At 49.6% G+C, this 22029-nt stretch overlaps 1 protein-coding gene across 2 annotated transcripts; it reads left to right on the top strand.

Annotated features, from left to right (window-relative positions):
* Nucleotides 1-387: 387 nt before the first annotated feature.
* RAB7B (RAB7B, member RAS oncogene family) lies at nt 388-21361 on the top strand. 2 transcript variants are annotated; one of them, XM_075615152.1, is made up of 6 exons: nt 388-1043; nt 4890-4948; nt 7212-7338; nt 9415-9630; nt 17723-17848; nt 19895-21359. In XM_075615152.1, exons 1-6 carry the CDS (start codon nt 1008-1010, stop codon nt 19976-19978), a joined length of 648 nt encoding a protein of 215 aa, XP_075471267.1. In that variant the 5' UTR covers nt 388-1007; the 3' UTR covers nt 19979-21359. The 2 variants fall into 2 exon arrangements, with proteins under 2 accessions (XP_075471267.1, XP_075471268.1); XM_075615153.1 differs by lacking the exon at nt 388-1043 and adding an exon at nt 1154-1176 and having other exon boundaries at nt 19895-21361.
* Nucleotides 21362-22029: the final 668 nt, after the last annotated feature.

Genomic DNA, 22029 nt, shown 5'->3' with positions numbered 1-22029 from the left:
GGGAGAGGGGGAGAAACAAGGACAGAGAGAGGGAGAGAAACAAGGAGAGAGAGAGAGAGGGGGGGGAGGGAAACACTGACAGAGAAACAGAGAGGCACAGAGGGAGAGGGGGAGAAACAAGGACAGAGAGAGGGAGAGAAACAAGGAGAGAGAGAGAGAGGGGGGGAGGGAAATACTGACAGAGAGAAACAGAGGCACAGAGGGAGAGGGGGAGAAACAAGGACAGAGAGAGGGAGAGGGGGAGAAACAAGGACAGAGAGGGAGAGGGGGAGAAACAAGGACAGAGAGAGGGAGAGAGGGGGGAGGGAAATACTGACAGAGAAACAGAGAGGCACAGAGGGAGAGGGGGAGAAACAAGGACAGAGAGAGAGAGGGAGAGGGGGAGAAACAAGGAGAGAGAGAGAGGGAGGGAGGGAGAAAAAAAACAAGGACAGAGAGACAGAGAGAGGGACAGCGAGGGACTGGCAAAGAAACAGAGGGAGAGAAACAAGGAAAGAGACAGACAGAGAGGGAGGGAAATACTGACAGAGAAAGAGAGTGAGAGAAACATTTACACTATGCAGAGACATAGTGATACGATACATATATACTGTAGATAGATAGATAGATAGATAGATTAACTAAAGCAGAGACTGGAGAGAGATGGATAGATAGATCGATATAGATACATACATACACATACATACATACATACAGTACATACAGTACATACATACATACATACAGTACATACAGTACATACAGTACATACATACATACATACAGTACATACAGTACATACATACAGTACATACAGTACATACATACATACATACATACATACATATACAGATAGACTAACTAAAATAGAGACTGAAAAAAGCGAGCAGAGGAAGGGCAGGAGAGAATGAAATCAGCACAGAGATGTGTGTGCAGGGGGGCAGCTTAGTTATCTATTCAGCATCCAGCTGTGGAAGAGCCCTTTGTTTACAGCACGGAGGAGGGGGGATGTGCGTCTCCCAAATACAATGACAAAGCATAACAAGATCCCTGTGCCCTCCCATGTGAGTATTCCAGCTGACGGACACTGTGTTTAAACCTGTCTCTGGCTGCGCAGCCTGTGGTCGTGAAGGGGTTAGTTAGCGTTATACGCGGGTGCACTGCGACCAGTGAGTATGGAGTATGGAGTAAGAGGAGGTAATGTGATTTTGGTTTTGCTGAAACCCGACTCGTTTCAGTGTTGTCAGAAATGATAGAAAAGACAAAAACATTATTTTTTTTTAATTTAGTCAATTTTTTCCAACGCTAAAAAATAAAACGTTTGCTCAGATATTTAAGAGAAAAAAAATCAAGTAAAAATGACGCCGGGAACGCGCCTCTTAGGTTTTGACTGGAATGTTGTGCGGATACAAAAGTTTGTTTCAAAGTTTGACGGAGTTTTCGAACCCGTGAATTTGTCCGTCCTTAGCATTGAAATCGTCTTATTTAAAGGCGGACTAATTTAAAGATGGCTGCTCTGTCGCAGTCTCACATGCAAAACTGCGCCACTATGTAACAGGGGAAGTGGCAGTGCTCAGTCACTCAAGGGGACAGTCCCTCTGTCCTAAAATGAAAGTGAACAAAGGACAGTTACATGTTTAGTAAGTTACGTTTTGCTGATAGAAAGACTTGAGTCCATATACCGGACGGAGCGCATGGCGTTGCGCGCCTGCTGCAGAGGCGATCCGTGGCATGTGGGATTACTATGGTGCGAGCAACGGGGAGGCGTGGCGGAGCGTTGCCGTGATGTCACGAGGCCGGTTCACCCTCATTGGTTGAACCGACCCATGTGACGTGGCCGTGACGCGGCCATCGCTCGGCCACCGCGCCAAAACTCTAAATTCTTGTTTGATGGATATGCGGCCGCGCCGTCGCGATTCCTCGCTCGCGGGCACTATGGGCGGCCTCATAGAGGTGCCGTGTCCTGTTTGCGCCGTACTCTCCGTCGCGTGAACGGTCACGATCACTATGCACAAGGCCTTAGGCTTGTTTTATAGTTGGCGCGCGTGCGCGTGTGCGAATGCTCGTGCACGTGATGCACACTTTTGTGTGTACGGGTCCGTGCTGTGAGCGATAGGCTATGACGCACATGGGTGTGTGTATATGTGTGTGTTGGTATATATGTGTGTCTATAGTTTGATTGAAAGTTAATAATTTATTATATAGTATTTTAAAAATTAAAAAAAAACAGACATGTGAGAATAAATAATTTATTAACATGTGCAACTTTGATAAATATATTTACATATATACACACACACACACACACACACACACACACACACACACACACACACACACACACACACACACACACACACACACACACACACACACACACACACACACACACACACACACACACACACACATTGCAGCCTCACTCGGAGCGGCAGCAGCACGAAAACATAGTTTTCTAAGTGTTTCCCCCGATCGGCCGTCTCCACGCTCACTGCTGTGTGCGCGCGGCCCTAATATAGAACGCCGGCTAACCACAACCAATTATAATTGCCGAGCACGCACGGCAGCGCAAGCGCGCACACTATATTACGGGACTTATAAGGAGGGTGAAGGAGCGGCTCAGTGAGGAAAGACACTGGCTGTAAACAATAACACTGAGTTTGAATCAGGAGTGACCTTGGGCCAGTCACTTTATCTTCCTGTGCCTCAGACACCAAAAAGATAGATTGTAAGCTCCACGGGGCAAGGGCTGGGCCTGTAACATTAATACTGTAATTGTAAAGAGCTTTGAGTCCCATTGGGAGGAAAGCGCACTATGAAATAAAGTTATTATAATAACAATTGTATTTTTAAATCATTTTTTAAACGTGTAACATTTCCATGGCGAGCAAAAGCTTCGGGGCGAGCAAGGGGACATTACTATCTTTATCTAATGTCGTTTGCTGATAAGGCTGTTTGTCAGTCCTAAAATCCACTGGTAAATTCTTCTTTTAGTTCTGCTCTTTGTTTTCAAAGTAATTATGAGGTCATCATCAGGCAAACAGATAAACAGAAGCAGCGCATGGGCTGGAATTCATTTAATTCATACACATTCATCTTTTCCCCAGGATACAAATAGGTAAACAACTTTGAGAGGGCTTTAATGTAAGAAACGGATTACACTGTGGTTTAAAAGGGTGTGGGGCTCACCAACATTTTTTAAGAACAGTGTACTCAAAAATTCGGGTGTACAAAGGTGAACATTCTCCATCTGCGTCGGGGATTAACCCTTACGTGCCGGGGAGTAAAATGCAAAACATTGCTGTGTTTTTTAAATTTTTATTTGGATGAGACATTTTAACCCCAGAACCTACTAAGACCCCCCCCCCCGTCCCAGTTAACCCCTTCACTGGCAGAGGGGCCTGCAACGCATTGCAAAGCAACGAAGGGGTTGAAACGTAAGGTTTTTCAATGGCTCACCCTGAATGAAAACCATCACTGAAGTTGGTACAATGGGGACATTTCCGCGAATAAGTGATACATTCCAAGGAGGGAGAACGAGGATATTTAACAATGTCTCGCCCCCTGTTGCTGGCAGGACGGAAATATTATGTAGCTGTGGGTAGGGAAGAGGGGCAGTTAGTAGAGATGGGGGAATTATTCCTCCCAACTTGTATTGCCCGAGAATGTGGCGTTTTTTTGCATTTTTATATATATATATATATATGTGGCTTGAGGATTGGCTTGTGTAATACGAGCTTGAGACAAAAGGTGGCACTGAGTGCTCATTTGCATGTCATTTCCCAGAATCCCTTGCTGCAGTGGAAGCGCTGTATGCTGGGTGACAATGGGGAAAGACAGGGTTGCAGACCTGTCTAAGACATGCAAATGAACATACAGTAATATTTACAGTTGCTATATATATATATACACATGAAATTCAGTCAGCACACTGTAGTTGAAAATGTTGTAATAGCAGATGCTAGTCCCATAGAAAGTAAGTATGATACGAACCAATCCAAAGACCAGTAAAGAGACAGCAGACCGCACAGGGTTAATCCAATAATATATATTCACAACATGAAATACACGTAAGCCAACGTTTCGGTCCCACAAAGAGAGGAAGGTCTTATTATTATTGGATTAACCCTGTGCGGTCTGCTGTCTCTTTACTAGTCTTTGGATTGGTTCGTATCATATATATATATATATATATATAATATATATATATAGGCAATACGATACCGCGTTGACGAATATCAAAGGCAGCACTCCAAAGGTTGGTCAAAAAATATATTGTAATATGTTATATTTTTTGACCAACCTTTGGTGTGCTGCCTTTGATATTCGTCAACCCGGTATCGTATTGCCTATTTTATTATACAGGATCTGCACCCACCCTGTTGACTGACCTGACGGAGTGCTCACTGTTCCTTGCTATATACTATATATAGCTCCCGTTTCGAGCTTTTTATATAGGACTAAAAATAAAATAGCGGTGACTTTTTGGAACTCTCAACAAATTCACAAATATATAGATATGAATTTGTTGAGAGTTCCAAAAAGTCACCGCTATTTTATTTTTAGTCCTATATAAAAAGCTCGAAACGGGAGAATATATTTGAAAATGTTCCCCAAGCTTTAGAAATAAATGTAGAAAGTTGGTGTATAGTAAAATAGTTGTCCAAAAATTTAAGGAAATGAGAAAATGGGAGGATATTTGAGAATAATACATTTAAATGAAACCCAGCCAATTTCGACACCTTCCCCCATCATATTCGCAGTCAGTACAGAGACAGCAGGAGTGTCACAGGAAGGACGGAGGTGGCAGAACTGGGGGGTGTCACATTTGGGATAATAGAATTACTTTGGCACCGAGGGGGGGAGGGGGGAGCACTTTCCTACTTCAATTCTGCTTTTTTTTCTTTCAGCTCTTCATGAATCCCTGTAATAAAGTGGACCTGAAAATTGTAATTATTGGCGCATTGGGGTAAGAAGAAAAACTAAAGCTATGTTATTGTTTGAAGACTTCCACTGTGAAACATACTCTATTAAAATGATATTTTGGAAAGATGTAATAATAATATAGTAATAGCATGTTCTTGTATAGCGCTGCTAGTTCTACGTAGCGCTTTACAGAGACATATTTGCAGCCCCTGTCCTGTGGAGCTTACAATCTATGTTTTTGGTGCCTGCGGCACAGGGAGATAAGGTGACTTACTCAAGGTCACAAGGAGCCGACACCAGGAATTGAACCAGGCTCCCCTGCTTCAAACTCTCAAACTCAGTGCCAGTCAGTGTTGTTACTCACTGAGCCGCTCCTTCTCCCTGTATAGAGTATAATATCGATGTATAGGAAGCAGAAATCGAGAGATGTTTCCTAAAATGATTTTTGCTTAAAGGAGCAATCCAAGCCATTGATTTAGTAAAGTTTTTTTTGTTTTTTTTACGTGGTATTGAAGCAGGGGGGTCTCCGGAGCTAAACCCCATTCATTAAAGCTCAAGGGAACCCCCTGCTTCCAGAGATACACACCCTCAAAAGGGGTGCCGGCATCCCTCAGCTTTGTAAAGCTCCCGCGTCACATGGGCCAATAGGAAGCCGCACCGGATGATGTCGCAGCTTCCTATTGGCCCGTAGGGCACAGGAGCTTTGAAAAGCGGCCATCACGTGATCCCTGCTAGCATGTCAGGGTGGCTACCGGCACCCCTTACAGAGATAGCTATCACTGGAAGCAGTGGGGCCCAGAGCTGAAATGAATGGGGTTCAGCTCCGGAGACACCCCTGCTTCAAACCTGTGTTACAAAAAAAAGTGGTTGTCCATATTCTGTGTCGGATGAAGGGTCTGGGAGGTCTGACGCTGATGCGATTCATGGCCATGTAATGGTGAGCTATTTCAGCCACGGGAAAACAAAATGGCGGTATAAATGTCCAGCAACACGCGGGCCAATAAGAAGCTGCAACGTAATCCATTGCAGCCACCTATTGGCCCGTGTGACACAAAGGATTGAAATACCAGAAAGTACCTTCTCTGGAAAGGGGGGGCATGCTGATCTATATCAGTGGCTCCCATCCTGTTTAACAGCGTGCACTCCCCCTACAGAATATCCACGTACCCCTAATTAATAAATCTTATTGCCGACCCATCAGACTATTGCTGGCAAAACTGTGTGACCGATCCCGGGTAGCACAGTGTCCTGAGCTTGTGGGGGGAACGCGCTTAATAAGGCCCCGAACTGCACCTCAGTGTCTGTAGACAGCATGGGTGGTATAACTGTCACTCACTGCGGGAGCGTCACAAGTCACGCCCCACAATGCTTTGCAGCTGAGAATGCAAAGAATGGTGGCGAGCGACTTTGGAATCTCCTGCTGTAACTGCCAGCTCTACCACCCACACTTAGGTGCTGTTTGGGGCCTTACTAAGTGCGCAGTCCCCACAGGGGGACTAGGGAATCACTGATCTATATCAAATCCTTTTAGGTCCAGAACAATGTATGTTACACTATGTATAGCAGTGGTGCGGAAACTTCCGGTGCTGCGCCCCCCTGTCTGCTCTCCCCCCAGAGCTCGAACCCGCCCCCTCGTACCTTAGTGGCGGCGTCAAATGACGCCGCGGGTTCATGTGACATCACAGGTTGCCATGGTGATGCGTTGCCCGAAGCCGGCTGAATCATGGGAAGGGAGTTGCAGAGGCCTCGCGCGGTCCCCCGGCATTTCATTTAATTGCCTTGGGGAAGAGCCCGGGGCCTCTGTAACCGATGCGCCACCGCCAAAAAAAAATCTTGCGCCACCCGGTGCACCCCTTAGTTTGTGCACCCCTGATGTATAGTATCCAGTGTATTGTATTGTATTGTATGTCTTTATTTATATAGCGCCATAAATGTATATAGCGCTTCACAGTAGTAATACATATCATATAAATAACAAATAATATAAATAACAGATCATGGGAATAAGTGCTTCAGACATACTGTAAAAGTAACATTAAGGAAGGAGTCCCTGCTCCGAGGAGCTTACAATCTAATTGGTAGGTAGGGAGAACGTACAGAGACAGTAGGAGGGAATACTAGTAAGTGCGTCTGCAGGGGGCCAAGCTTTATGTGTCATGTGTCCATGATTATCCAGTGCTACTCATATGCTTCTTTAAGCAGATGTGTCTTAAGGTGGGTCTTAAAGCCCACTATGTAATATTGTAAGCAAGTTACATAGTTGCACAGTATTGGATTGGGCATTGATTGATACTATGTGTCTACAGAGCTGGGAAGACATCACTCCTACATCAGTATGTGCACAAATCGTTCTCATATGACTATCGGACCACACTGGGTGCCAGTATCCTGTCCAGAACCATCCAGCTAGCCAACACCACTCTCAAGATGCAGGTAAGGTTTCTGGGTGTCAGACTCTTACTGCCTGCTGCTACTTGCACTGCACTCTCCCTGCTGCTACTTGCACTGCACTCTCCCTGCTGCTACTTGCACTGCATTCTCACTGCTGCTACTTGCACTGCACTCTCACAGCTGATGCTAGTTGCACTGCACTCTCACTGCTGATGCTAGTTGCACTGCACTCTCACTGCTGATGCTAGTTGCACTGCACTCTCACTGCTGATGCTTGCATTGCCCTCTCACTGCTCATGCTACATGCCCTGCACTCTCACTGCTCATGCTACTTGCACTGCACTCTCACTGCTCATGCTACTTGCACTACTCTCACTGCTCATGCTACTTGCACGGCACTCTCACTGCTGATGCTACATGCCCTGCACTCTCACTGCTCATGCTACTTGCACTGCACTCTCACTGCTCATGCTTCTTGCACTGCACTCTCACTGCTGATGCTACATGCCCTGCACTCTCACTGCTGATGCTAGTTGAACTGCACTCTCACTGCTGATGCTAGTTGCTCTGCACTCTCACTGCTCATGCTACTTGCACTGCACTCTCACTGCTCATGCTACTTGCACGGCACTCTCACTGCTCATGCTACTTGCACTGCACTCTCACTGCTGATGCTACATGCCCTGCACTCTCACTGCTGAAGCTACATGCACTGCACTCTCACCGCTGATGCTACATGCACTCCACTCTCGCTGCTGAAGCTACATGCACTGCACTCTCACCGCTGATGCTACATGCACTCCACTCTCGCTGCTGAAGCTACATGCCCTGCACTCTCACTGCTGAAGCTACATGCCCTGCACTCTCACCGCTGATGCTACATGCACTGCACTCTCACCGCTGATGCTACATGCACTCCACTCTCGCTGTTGCTACTTGCAGCCTTCTTGCAGTTCTACGTTTCCCGTGCAGCAAGAAATCGCAAAGGGCTTTTATTGTTCCTGATTAGTTTTTTTTTATTCACATGTCCCCTCTTTTATTTTCCCCTGTTCTTGCTTTTCTGCTGGGATCTTATATATTTTTTAAGGGGTCTGTCATTTACCCCTGCTATTTGCTTATTTTGTTAAAGTCCTTTGTAGAAAAGCAATGTTAGCTTAAGGGGCTTCCCCAATATGGGCCAAAGTGGCTGGCCATTTTCTGTGGAAATGTCCTATTTTAATCAAAAACGATCCGATTAACTGCTTCAGCGAATATAGAATAAAAAATAAATACAGCGTAAAATAAAAAGATAAAGGAAAATCTTTGCAGTGATTCCCAATAGGGGGTTCGGGAAACCCTAGTGGTTTGTTTGGGGTGTCCAAGTGGCTCATCACCCAAAAAATGTTTAATGACACATCCCAGGCAGTATAATGAATTTGAGCCCGTGTGGGGACCGCGTACTTAGTAAGGCCCGGAAATGTACCTTGGCGTGAGTAATATAGCTGTCAATTACAGAAGGTGCCTCCAAAATCACTCCCCACAATGCTTTGCATCCACAGCTGCAAGGCATTGTGGGGCATAACTTTCGAAACTCCTACAGTAATTGTCAGCTATACCACCCATGCGGTCTGCACACACAGAGATGCAGTTTGGGGCCTTAAGCATGTATCCCCCCGACGACCTCAGGACATTATACCTGCCTGGGATCGGTCACACAGTTTTGTTAGAAATAAATAGCCTGATGGGTATGCAATAAGATTTATTAATTAGGGGTTTGCAGAACAAATATTTTATAGCAGGGGGTGCAAAATGTTAAAAAGGTTGGGAACAATTGACCCAGTGAATGATCGTAGGGAATTCTCACAGAATTTTCACCTTTGAACGAATTTCTGTAACACACTTGCGTGGTCCCCACTAAATTAAGTAGGTCGGCTTTGCATGCCCCTGTAATTAAGCCCTTGAGTGCCAGGGGATGTCAATACATTAGCTCTGCGTCGCTTTGCTGGCCCCCCTGGCAGCAAAAGGGTTGGGGAAGACATTGGTGGGTTTTTTTGGCATCGTTTCCAGCTTGAAATTGCCTGGGAACGTGAAGTGAGCGTATCCCAGATGTCTGGGTCACTGTGTTCTGCGTTTCCGCAGATCTGGGACACGGGCGGACAGGAGCGTTTCCGTTCCATGGTGTCCACCTTCTACAAGGGCTCTGATGGGTGCCTGCTGGCCTACGATGTCACGGACGCAGAGTCCTTCACGTGCCTTGAGGTCTGGAGGAGGGACTTCTTGGACAAGATTCGCACGCCGGCCACTGACTTCCCGATGGTCATCCTGGGGAATAAGATTGACCTCAACGATCGACAGGTAGGGAGGAAATGCCTCTGCTCCATACTGTATGATGAGAAAGAGGGGCAGGGGGTGTATCAAGTAACAACAGGGGCAGGGCTCCAAAAACAGGCCCCTCATGTCTCTTTGTTCCTCCTCCACCTCATGTCTCTTTGCCCCCCCCTCATGTCTCTTTGTTCCTCCTCCACCTCATGTCTCTTTGCCCCCCCCTCATGTCTCTTTGTTCCTCCTCCACCTCATGTCTCTTTGCCCCCCCCTCATGTCTCTTTGTTCCTCCTCCACCTCATGTCTCTTTGCCCCCTTCATGTCTTTCTCACATCCTTTGCCATTCCATCTTTTCCCCTTGTTTGTTTCTGCTCTCCCTCCTCATGTATTTCTCTCATCTCCTCTCCTCCCCAGCATGTCTTCCTCTCTCCCACATCCTGTCTTTCTCTCCTGCCCCCAGCATGTCTTCCTCTCTTCCCCCCACAGCATGTCTTCCTCTCCTCTTCCCCCGGCATGTCTCTCTCTTCCCTCCAGCATGTCTTCCTCTCTCTCCTCCCCCCACAAGATGTCTTTCTCTCCTCCTCCCCAGCATGTCTTTCTCCTCCCTCCAGCAGGTATTTTTCTCCTTACACTGTTCATCTCATTCTCTCTGTCCTCCCCTCGTGTATTTATCCTATTTTTGTTGCTTCCTTTCTTTTTCCTTGCCTTTCAGGTCTGTTTTTCTATCCATGATTTAACCCTTCCCCTCTCACCTTTCTCAGCCTGTCTCTCATGCTGCAGCTCCAGCCCCGCCCCCTTCCCTCTCACCTATCTCAGTCTGCAGATTCAGCCCCGCCCCCTTCCCTCTCACCTATCTCAGTCTGCAGCTTCAGCCCCGCCCCCTTCCCTCTCACCTTTCTCAGCCTGCAGCACCAGCCCCGCCCCTTCCCTCTCCCCTTTCTCAGCCTGCAGCTTCAGCCCCGCCCCCTTCCCTCTCCCCTTTCTCAGCCTGCAGCTTCAGCCCCGCCCCCTTCCCTCTCACCTTTCTCAGCCTGCAGCACCAGCCCCGCCCCCTTCCCTCTCACCTTTCTCAGCCTGCAGCATCAGCCCCGCCCCCTTCCCTCTCACCTTTCTCAGTCTGCAGCTTCAGCCCCGCCCCCTTCCCTCTCCCCTTTCTCAGCCTGCAGCTTCAGCCCCGCCCCCTTCCCTCTCCCCTTTCTCAGCCTGCAGCTCCAGCCCCGCCCCCTTCCCTATCACCTTTCTCAGCCTGCAGCTTCAGCCCCGCCCCCTTCCCTATCACCTTTCTCAGCCTGCAGCACCAGCCCCGCCCCTTCCCTCTCACCTTTCTCAGTCTGCAGCTTCAGCCCCGCCCCCTTCCCTCTCCCCTTTCTCAGCCTGCAGCTTCAGCCCCGCCCCCTTCCCTCTCCCCTTTCTCAGTCTGCAGCTCCAGCCCCGCCCCCTTCCCTATCACCTTTCTCAGCCTGCAGCTCCAGCCCCGCCCCCTTCCCTCTCACCTTTCTCAGCCTGCAGCTTCAGCCCCGCCCCTTCCCTCTCACCTTTCTCAGCCTGCAGCTCCAGCCCCGCCCCCTTCCCTATCACCTTTCTCAGTCTGCAGCTTCAGCCCCGCCCCCTTCCCTCTCACCTTTCTCAGCCTGCAGCTTCAGCCCCGCCCCCTTCCCTCTCCCCTTTCTCAGTCTGCAGCTCCAGCCCCGCCCCCTTCCCTCTCACCTTTCTCAGTCTGCAGCTTCAGCCCCGCCCCCTTCCCTCTCCCCTTTCTCAGTCTGCAGCTTCAGCCCCGCCCCCTTCCCTCTCACCTTTCTCAGCCTGCAGCTTCAGCCCCGCCCCCTTCCCTCTCCCCTTTCTCAGTCTGCAGCTTCAGCCCCGCCCCTTCCCTATCACCTTTCTCAGCCTGCAGCTCCAGCCCCGCCCCCTTCCCTCTCACCTTTCTCAGTCTGCAGCTTCAGCCCCGCCCCCTTCCCTCTCACCTTTCTCAGCCTGCAGCTTCAGCCCCGCCCCCTTCCCTCTCCCCTTTCTCAGTCTGCAGCTCCAGCCCCGCCCCCTTCCCTATCACCTTTCTCAGCCTGCAGCTCCAGCCCCGCCCCCTTCCCTCTCACCTTTCTCATGCTGCAGCTTCAGCCCCGCCCCTTCCCTCTCACCTTTCTCAGCCTGCAGCTCCAGCCCCGCCCCCTTCCCTATCACCTTTCTCAGTCTGCAGCTTCAGCCCCGCCCCCTTCCCTCTCCCCTTTCTCAGTCTGCAGCTTCAGCCCCGCCCCTTCCCTCTCACCTTTCTCAGCCTGCAGCACCAGCCCCGCCCCCTTCCCTATCACCTTTCTCAGTCTGCAGCTTCAGCCCCGCCCCCTTCCCTCTCACCTTTCTCAGTCTGCAGCTTCAGCCCCGCCCCCTTCCCTCTCACCTTTCTCAGTCTGCAGCTTCAGCCCCGCCCCTTCCCTCTCACCTTTCTCAGCCTGCAGCACCAGTCCCGCCCCCTTCCCTCTCACCTTTCTCAGTCTGCAGCTTCAGCCCCGCCCCTTCCCTCTCACCTATCTCAGTCTGCAGCTTCAGTCCCGCCCCCTTCCCTCTCACCTTTCTCAGCCTGCAGCACCAGCCCCGCCCCCTTCCCTCTCCCCTTTCTCAGCCTGCAGCATCAGCCCCGCCCCCTTCCCTCTCCCCTTTCTCAGCCTGCAGATTCAGCCCCGCCCCCTTCCCTCTCACCTTTCTCAGCCTGCAGCTTCAGCCCGCCCCCTTCCCTCTCCCCTTTCTCAGCCTGCAGCTTCAGCCCCGCCCGCTTCCCTCTCACCTTTCTCAGCCTGCAGCTTCAGCCCCGCCCCCTTCCCTCTCACCTTTCTCAGCCTGCAGCATCAGCCCCGCCCCCTTCCCTCTCACCTTTCTCAGCCTGCAGCTTCAGCCCCGCCCCCTTCCCTCTCCCCTTTCTCAGCCTGCAGCTTCAGCCCCGCCCCCTTCCCTCTGCCCTTTCTCAGCCTGCAGCTTCAGCCCCGCCCCCTTCCCTGTCCCTTTCTCAGCCTGCAGCTTCAGCCCCGCCCCCTTCCCTCTCCCCTTTCTCAGCCTGCAGCTTCAGCCCCGCCCCCTTCCCTCTCACCTTTCTCAGCCTGCAGCATCAGCCCCGCCCCCTTCCCTCTCACCTTTCTCAGTCTGCAGCTTCAGCCCCGCCCCCTTCCCTCTCCCCTTTCTCAGCCTGCAGCTTCAGCCCCGCCCCCTTCCCTCTCACCTTTCTCAGCCTGCAGCATCAGCCCCGCCCCTTCCCTCTCACCTTTCTCAGTCTGCAGCTTCAGCCCCGCCCCCTTCCCTCTCACCTTTCTCAGCCTGCAGCTTCAGCCCCGCCCCCTTCCCTCTCACCTATCTCAGCCTGCAGCACCAGCCCCGCCCCCTTCCCTCTCACCTTTCTCAGCCTGCAGCTTCAGTCCCGCCCCCTTCCCTCTCCCCTTTCTCAGCCTGCAGCTTCAGCCCCGCCCCCTTCCCTCTCACCTTTCTCAGCCTGCAGCTTCAGCCCCGCCCCCTTCCCTCTCACCTTTCTCAGCCTGCAGCACCAGCCCCGCCCCCTTCCCTCTCCCCTTTCTCAGCCTGCAGCTTCAGCCCCGCCCCCTTCCCTCTCACCTTTCTCAGCCTGCAGCACCAGCCCCGCCCCCTTCCCTCTCCCCTTTCTCAGCCTGCAGCTTCAGCCCCGCCCCCTTCCCTCTCCCCTTTCTCAGCCTGCAGCTTCAGCCCCGCCCCCTTCCCTCACCTTTCTCAGCCTGCAGCTCCAGCCCCGCCCCCTTCCCTCACCTTTCTCAGCCTGCAGCTCCAGCCCCGCCCCCTTCCCTCTCACCTTTCTCAGCCTGCAGCACCAGCCCCGCCCCCTTCCCTATCACCTTTCTCAGCCTGCAGCTTCAGCCCCGCCCCCTTCCCTCTCCCCTTTCTCAGCCTGCAGCTCCAGCCCCGCCCCCTTCCCTCTCACCTTTCTCAGCCTGCAGCTCCAGCCCCGCCCCCTTCCCTCTCACCTTTCTCAGCCTGCAGCACCAGCCCCGCCCCCTTCCCTCATCTTTCTCAGCCTGCAGCTTCAGCCCCGCCCCCTTCCCTCTCACCTTTCTCAGCCTGCAGCACCAGCCCCGCCCCCTTCCCTCTCCCCTTTCTCAGCCTGCAGCTTCAGCCCCGCCCCCTTCCCTCTCACCTTTCTCAGCCTGCAGCACCATCCCCGCCCCTTCCCTCTCACCTTTCTCAGCCTGCAGCTTCAGCCCCGCCCCCTTCCCTCTCACCTTCCTCAGCCTGCAGCTTCAGCCCCGCCCCCTTCCCTCTCACCTTTCTCAGCCTGCAGCACCAGCCCCGCCCCCTTCCCTCTCACCTTTCTCAGCCTCAGTCGCGTCAAAACAAATGCATTGCCACCTTCGCGTGCGATTAAAGTAAGCACGACGCGACGGATGTCATCTCAGTTTGATTTTTCCAGCGACCGCAGCCTGACGTCACCGTCACGTCGCCGGTGCTATAAGCGCAGCCTGACGTCACCGTCACGTCGCCGGCACTATAAGCGCAGCCTGACGTCACCGTCACGTCGCCGGCGCTATAAGCGCAGCCTGACGTCACCGTCACGTCGCCGGCGCTATAAGCGCAGCCTGACGTCACCGTCACGTCGCCGGCGCTATAAGCGCAGCCTGACGTCACCGTCACGTCGCCGGCGCTATAAGCGCAGCCTGACGTCACCGTCACGTCGCCGGCACTATAAGCGCAGCCTGACGTCACCGTCACGTCGCCGGCGCTATAAGCGCAGCCTGACGTCACCGTCACGTCGCCGGCGCTATAAGCGCAGCCTGACGTCACCGTCACGTCGCCGGCGCTATAAGCGCAGCCTGACACGTGCGCTTGGATCAATGCTGTGATTCAAACATTGACTCAATGTCTATGTGGATGCCCTTTATTTTAAACTTATTTGTTTCTTTGAGGAGGTAAGTAGGAATTTAGACCAGGGTAATGCAGTTAATGTGGTCTACTTAGATTTTGCAAAGGCTTTTGATACGGTTTTGATACGGTTTCACACAAGAGGTTGGTGTACAAAGTAAAGCAAATTGGATTCAGTAAAAATATTTGCACCAGGATTGAAAACTGTTTAAAGGACAGACAACAGAGGGTTGTCATAAATGGAATCTTTCCAGGTTGGGCTAAAGTTGTGAGTGGAGTACCTCATGGATTGGTACTTGAACCCCTGCTTTTTAACTTGGTTATTAATTATCTTGAGGTTGGGATCGAGAGCAAAGTCTCCATCTTTGCTGATCACACTTAATTGTGTAAGGTAGTAGACTCAGAGCAGGATGTAATTTCTCTCCAGAAGGACTTGGAGAGACTGGAAACGTGGGCAGGTAAATGGCAGATGAGGTTTAATACAGATAAATGTAAGGTTATGCATTTGGGAAGCAAGAATAAACAGGCGATTAAAAAATTAAATGTAGAAAAATTAGGGGAATCCTTGATGGAGAAGGATTTAGGAGTGCTTGTAGACAGCAGGCTTAGCAATAGTGCCCAAAGTCATGCAGTAGCTGCAAAGGCAAACAAGATCTTATCTTGCATCAAACAGGAATGGATGGAGTACAATTTTGGGCACCACTCCATAAAAAAAACCCATTATGGAACTAGAGAAAGTGCAGAGAAGAGACACCAAATTAAAGAAGGGGATGGAAAATCTGACTTATGAGAAGAGGCTAAATTACATTTATTTACATTAGAAAAGAAGTGTCTAAGAGGGAATACGTTAACTACTGTATATACATATATATTCGGGGACAATCAGGGCCGGCACACTTAGGCGAACCTTCAGCTGGCGCTGCTCCACCACAGTAGCCCCTGTTGCACTCCCCCCCACCTCCTTTCTCACCTTCTTCTCTCAGCCTTCCTCCTATTCTTTCGCACCCCCCACCTTCTTTCTCACCGCCTTCTCTTAGCCCTCCTCCTCTCTCACCCCCTTCCTCCTCTTCTCTCACGCTCCCCATCTCTTCTCTCACCCCTCCTCTCCTCTCAGTCCCCCGCCTCCTCTTCACTCACCCCTCCTCCTCTTCTCTCACCCCAACTCCCCCCTCACCCCCTCATCTTCTCTCACCCCTCCTCCTGCTCTCTCACCCCTCCTCCTCTTCTCTCACCCCTCCTCCTCTTCTCTCACCCCCTCCTCATCCACTTCTCTTACCCCCTGCTCCTCCTCTTCTCTCACCCCCTCCTCCTCTGCTCTCATCCCCTCCTCCTCTCTCCCAATTAATGCCTACCAGAGAGCGAACACACAGGGACAGAGGGGAAGTAAGACAGGGGACAGAGAGAGGACACGCTGGGCGGGGGGAGGGGGGTGTCATCCACATGTGGATGCACATTAATACATTGTACATTTCACTGCAACAATTTATAGACAAGGTCTCCGCAGGCTCCTCTCCCCCCCACCTCTCCCCCCCACCTCTCCCCCCCACCTCTCCCCCCCACCTCTCCCCCCCACCTCTCCCTGCCTCTCTCCCTGTTATTTTTCTTTGTTATTTGTTCTTCCCGTGCAGTTTCTTCTTTTATTACACTGATAAAATAATGAGACGTTGTATGTCATGTTATTTTTGAGTAAATAAATAAAAATACACAAACCCCAACAAACATGGCACCGACATATAAAGGTGCGTCACAAGCCCCAGTCTCTCGGGTGGTTATAGGAGGCGTTATTGGGTGTAAATATATAAGAGAACGTACGAAACGTTGAGATTTCTTGCTGAATTTGGCTTTCTGTGGTCTGCGGAGGACACCGGCCGGCCTGGAGCGGCGGCAGACATGGACGGTGGGCACGGAGCGGCAGAGACGGGCGGCTGTGGGAGAAGAAGACAGAGGTCGGCGGTAGAGACGGGCGGAGGTGGAAGAGGAATACGGAGGACTGCGGGAGCAGAGCAAGGCGGCAGAGGAGGAAGTCTGGGAGGACATGCGCTGTACCAGCGGCAGACACCGGAAGTCAGTGAAGACTTCTGGGTCGGACAGCGGGGTGCGCTCCTTCCGGAAGTCCTCCTTGCTTCGTTCTCACGGTCATTCGTCTTCCTCTCCTGCAGTCCTCCATCTTCCTCCTCTACCGCCGATCGCCTCTGCCGCCGCTTTGCTCCGTTCCCACCATCCATCAACCGTCTTCCTCCTCCACTCCCGCTGTCCCCTAAAATGTGCCGACCTTGGAGACTGCCTAGTGGTTGCACCGGCCATTGGGGACAATATAAGGAGCTTTCAAAAGAACTATTCATCCCACGGGTAGTACAAAGGACACCGGGCCATCCCTTAAGGTGGAGGAAAGGAGATTTCACCAGCAACAAAGGAAAGGGTTCTTTACAGTAAGGGCAGTTACCATGTGGAATTAATTACCCATGGAGACTGTATTGGCAGATACAATACATATGTTCAAAAAAAGGTTGGGCATATTTATAGGAAGGAAAGGTATACAGGGATATACCTAATAAGTAAACATGGGAAGGATGTTGATCCAGGGAGTAATCTGATTGTCATTATTCGAAGTCAGGAAAGAATTTTATTTCTCCCTTATGAGACATCATTGAATGATGTGGCACTGGGGTTTTTTGTTTGCCTTCCTCTGGATCGCAATACTGTAAATACAAATATAGGATAAATATCTGTCGTACAAATTTAACATGGGTTGAACTTGATGGATATATATGTATTTTTTCAACCTCATCTGCTACTCCAGCGGTGCGCAAACTGGGGGGTGCAAGCTTTTTTTTTGAGGGCGCGGGCGTTTGCAGAGGTCTTGCGCTCTTCCCCGAGGCATTTAAATGAAATGCCGGGGGACCACATGAGGCCTCTGCAACCTCTACTTACCGGGGTTCAGCTGGCTTTGGGACGCGTGACCATGGCAACGCGGCGTCATATGACGCAGCGGGGTCATGTGACATCACAGTTGCCTTGGTAACGCGGCTTCAAATGATGCAGCGGGTTACGTGACGTGACATCACATGACCCCGCGGCATAATTTGACGCCGTGTGAGGTAAGAGGGGGGGGGGCGCAGGAACGGAGGGAGCAAGGAGGGGGGGGGGGGGGGGGGCGCAGCAAAATAAGTTTGCGTGCCCCTGTGCTACTGTAAGTGACTATGTAACTATGTAACCTCTGCGGGATTTGTTATTTATTTATCGCTTTAACGGCCGGCAGATCTCAAAGGAAGCCGCGGTGTCCTGGTGCAAAGAGAAAGACATTCCTTACTTCGAAGTCAGCGCAAAAAACAACATAAACGTGGACCAGGCGTTTGAGACCCTCGCCAAGAAAGCCTTAGTACACGTGAGTATATATGTGTATACAACTCCCCCTTCACCTGTCACAAGAAGACTGCTAGACTATTTTAACCCCTTTTATGCCACTGGGCTCTGGAACATGCCGACATGTTAGATATCACTCATTTGTTTGTCTCGCTGATATGGATTCAGTCTCACTGATTTCTAGTAACAAAGTATCACAGACATACAATTCTGTATTCTTTTAATTATAATGCCATTCTTTATGTGATCCAGAAGTCTCAAGTCTCACTGGTTAGAGGTTGACATCTAATGATCCCTTAAATAATAATAATCTCTATATACTGTTATGTGCTGCTTAGTTCAAGAAAGGAGCGATAGTGCCCTCTTGTGGCCAGAAGAAAGAAAACTAATGTTACCGCAGTAAAACGTTCTGTAGCATTACATAATACTATCTGGATTTTGTTAACTCCTAATGCCATTTTTAATGATTTCTTTAATGTACTGATCATCCTTCGGTTGGTACTGCAGCCATTTAGAAAGTCACATCCACTTCCTCTTTTGAAACAGGCTCTCGAACACACCTTTTTGAGCTCTGCCCCTTAGCAACAAAGTATCACAAACAGATCTGTTGCTGTGTTCCAAACAGCAGACTGGCTGCCATTATGTTAGGCATTCAGGATTTTTACAAATTTATAACAGGAGCACCAAACGATTGCCAGCTTAGGTAAGAATGTAGAATTATACATTGTCACATGCTTTACTTATAAAAAGAACTCCAAAAAAAGCCCCGGATTTTGCTTTCTATACCCTTGAAAGTATATACCTGCCATAATAGAAATACAAAGTAAAAAAAAAAAGGTGGGGGGGAGGGGAGATGTAGTATTGCTGCTTTAATAAACATGTTACAATTGGAACTTGTGATTAGCACAGGGGAGGAGCGGGCAGTACAGTATTTATCAGTGCACTGATCAGCTCAGGGAGCTGGGAGGAGCTGTGACCCACACCAGCAAAATCTCCGCTCCCTCTGCACTTGGGAGAGAGGGAGAGCGAGCTGCTGGGGAGGCCAGAGATTGGAGGCCGCAGGTGAAGCCCCGAGGGCTGCAAGCTCCCGGGATCTGCTAGTTGCCCACCAATGATCTACACCAGGGGCGGCCAAGTCCAGTTCTCAAGGGCCACCAACAGGTCAGGTTTTAAGGTTATCCCTGCCTCAGCACAGGTGGTTCAGTCATTCTGACAGTGTCACTGATTGAGCCCCCTGTGCTGAAGCAGGAATATTCAGAAAACCTGACCCGTTGGTGGCCCTTGAGGGCTGGAATTGGCCACCACTGATCTAGACACAAAGCAGAAAATAACTCTACTTTATCTGCATCAGCTTGTTTCCTGTTGTCTTACATTTGTTACATCTGTTTCACCGACATCAGTCATATTATATGTGTATAGTTTAGTCTTGGAAGTGGGTCACCCCAGTCTGACACCCAATGTCAGCTTCACGTGACCTTGGAGAAGTCACTTAGTCTCCCTGTGCCTCAGGCTTGTATTAGAGTGTAAGCTTTTCAGCTTAGGGACTTGCTGCGCTTGCAAAATTCTACATACAGCACTGCGCACATAATAATTAAAATATATTAATTAATCATTGGAAAACTCTATTTGCCTGTGCCAGGACAAATTAGATTGCAAGCTCTTTGCATTAGGGAGGAATTTTGCCTTTAAATCTTCTATGTGAAGCGCTGCATATTTTTCTTGCATTATATATAATATAATATGTAATAAATTATTATTATTAATATTCTCGCCTGACATTGTAAAGTGCTGCTGCATACGTTGGCGCCATATAAGTAAACAATGATGACATTGTTTATTTATTTATTTATAAAATGTTTTACCAGGAAGTAATACATTGAGAGTTACCTCTCGTTTTCAAGAACGTCCTGGGCGTGGAGTTAATATGACAAATAATACATGGTTAAAAATACAGTTACGTAAATGAACAGTTTTGGGGTGCACGGTAGGAGAAGGAGGAGCGGCCGGATACTTTGTTGAGCCTTGGGACCATGAACAGACTTTCACTATGCCTTTCATTTTCCCCCAGTACCAGGAGACTATAGAGAGCTGTCTAACTGACTCCATCAAATTAACTCCCATGGAGAAGTCGTCTCACAAGACGTGCTGCTGATGGAATATTCGTACTGTATCAGAGGACGACATGGGATGTGTAACACACAGAGTCTCTTGTGCTTATGTCCTGAGAGTTAGGGACTTCTCTCTGCCGAAGAATGAGGCCCACAGCCCTCAGTCTGCTATAATATGAACTGCGTATTACAGAATATCACATGACTTCTAACGCACAAACCGTATAAGGGTCGTGGGTCCCATCCTGAAATACCAGTAATGAACAGATCTCTGCTGTGGCACAAGATGCAGAATCCTGGTGGATTTTTGAGGAATCGCGATATACTGAAGCCTCTCTCTGGACCATATTTACTAACGGGTGCTACGATTTCAAATGAATGGGTGTTGAGCTACTCTAAACAGGGCCGCTGAAGGGGAGTGGAATGGAGAGCCGGCCCGGCGTTTCTAGGCGGCCTGGCTGGCCTGGACAAGAAGTTGGGCCAGAGCCGACGTCGGGCCTAACTTAGGCGAATGCTCCCCACCGTCTGCTTCCCTCCGCCTGCTCTACAGGGCCCGAGCTGTCCCCGCAGCCGGGATTCTGGGTACCCAACAACCCGGAGGCCCAGGTCAGTGCGCCTGGTTCTAAAGCTTAGCACCCTTTAGGGACTATGCACCCCTCGAGGATATAGCAATGATTTTCTCCTATTTCATTTTGCACGGGTCCCTAACCACTTCCCCTCTCTGCCTCGCCATACATTACAGACCTCTCTGGCCACGTAGGGCGTTTAATGGAAAATACCGACTCTGTGACTTGTCCCAAAGTTGTAAATTCAGACTGAGATTGTAATAAAGGCAGAACTGTATAAATACACAAAAATGCTGCTTTTGTTCCCGGAGCAAGGTGCCAGGCGAGAATACCCTCCATTATTAGCACTTGGTTACCTTGAACGTGGTATTATTTATTGTAGTATTTTTTTACCGCCATCTGACCCGTCTCATCTCTACCAGTATATACCAGTCCAACCATTACAGTTGGGCACGGCGATAACTAACACTACCGTAATCTGTTGACAAGGGCTGGCTGGCAAATGTTTGGCCGTTGGGCAAACCCAAAAATTAGGTGGCACACACACAAATATACATGCAGTGGCAAACACCATATACACGCCCGTCAGATATATACAACATACATACACATATATGCCAAGTGTGGTGCATGGTGACGTTGATACAGTCGAGACGCGCGCTCACGGCCGTGAATGGTGGCGCGGCAGACCAGAGAAAGTACAAGAGAATTGTATTTTCACGCTGTCGCCGCGCCACATGATGCTATGAACCAATCACAGCGCGGCCTAGCACTGTGATGTCATAGCCACGCCCCCTAGCCGCACACAACACTGCTTACCCTCTACAAACGAAACGCCCGCACACGCACCCGCACACACTATATTACAAGCCTAACGAGAATTTGCAAGCGATTCTCCAAGAATTAAGTCAACATGCATTGCAATTTTATTGAATATGTTTATTTGCTAAGTTTTCTAAGCTCCCTATTCATGCAATGTCCAACATGTGTTTATTTTTTTAAATAAATTAGTTCTAGTAGTATTAGATAAAACACTACATTTTTTTAAAATTCAACTCTTAATGCCATTTTTAATTAGTTTTATTACTGAGCATTCTTTGATTTCTAGAGCAGGTTTTTGCCCACCTCCCCAGCAGTGCAAGATCTTTGCAACACTTTCCTGTTTATGAACATTTGTTGCCAATATTCCCAGCAGTTTGAGCTGCAAACTGTAACAATAGATAATGTTACCTTAGTAATATCAGGATACATTGTAGCTGCTGAGTTACACTGACTGAAGGATTGATTGAAACTGAAAGGCGGCCATTTAGTAAACCCTGGGAAGCAGGATCTTGGTAGATCGATTATGGGAGAACGAGGTAATTAGTTTTCAATAAAGGTAATCAAAGGCTGCATATAGTAAAGCAAAAAAAGTTGTATTTTGTTATTTTAACGTGCAGATTAGACAGCATCTTTAATGCTGAAACGATAAAAGAAGCCTGTATGCCATGTTTCACTCACTGCCCCGCAATATTTCACAGGACATTTTC

The sequence above is a fragment of the Ascaphus truei genome, chromosome 9 (genome assembly GCF_040206685.1).
Source record: "Ascaphus truei isolate aAscTru1 chromosome 9, aAscTru1.hap1, whole genome shotgun sequence".
NCBI classification, from domain to species: Eukaryota; Metazoa; Chordata; class Amphibia; order Anura; family Ascaphidae; genus Ascaphus; species Ascaphus truei.
Note: the sequence above shows the minus strand (reverse complement) of the source record. Positions and strands in the feature narration are given on the sequence as shown.

Excerpts from the sequence above, each read along its gene's own strand:
- RAB7B (XM_075615152.1), top strand. The coding sequence starts at position 1,008 with ATGACAAAGCATAACAAGATCCCTGTGCCCTCCCAT. Across the intron at positions 1,044-4,889 it reads AGATCCCTGTGCCCTCCCAT|CTCTTCATGAATCCCTGTAA; the intron begins GTGAGTATTCCA and ends TTTTTCTTTCAG. Across the intron at positions 4,949-7,211 it reads GTAATTATTGGCGCATTGGG|AGCTGGGAAGACATCACTCC; the intron begins GTAAGAAGAAAA and ends ATGTGTCTACAG.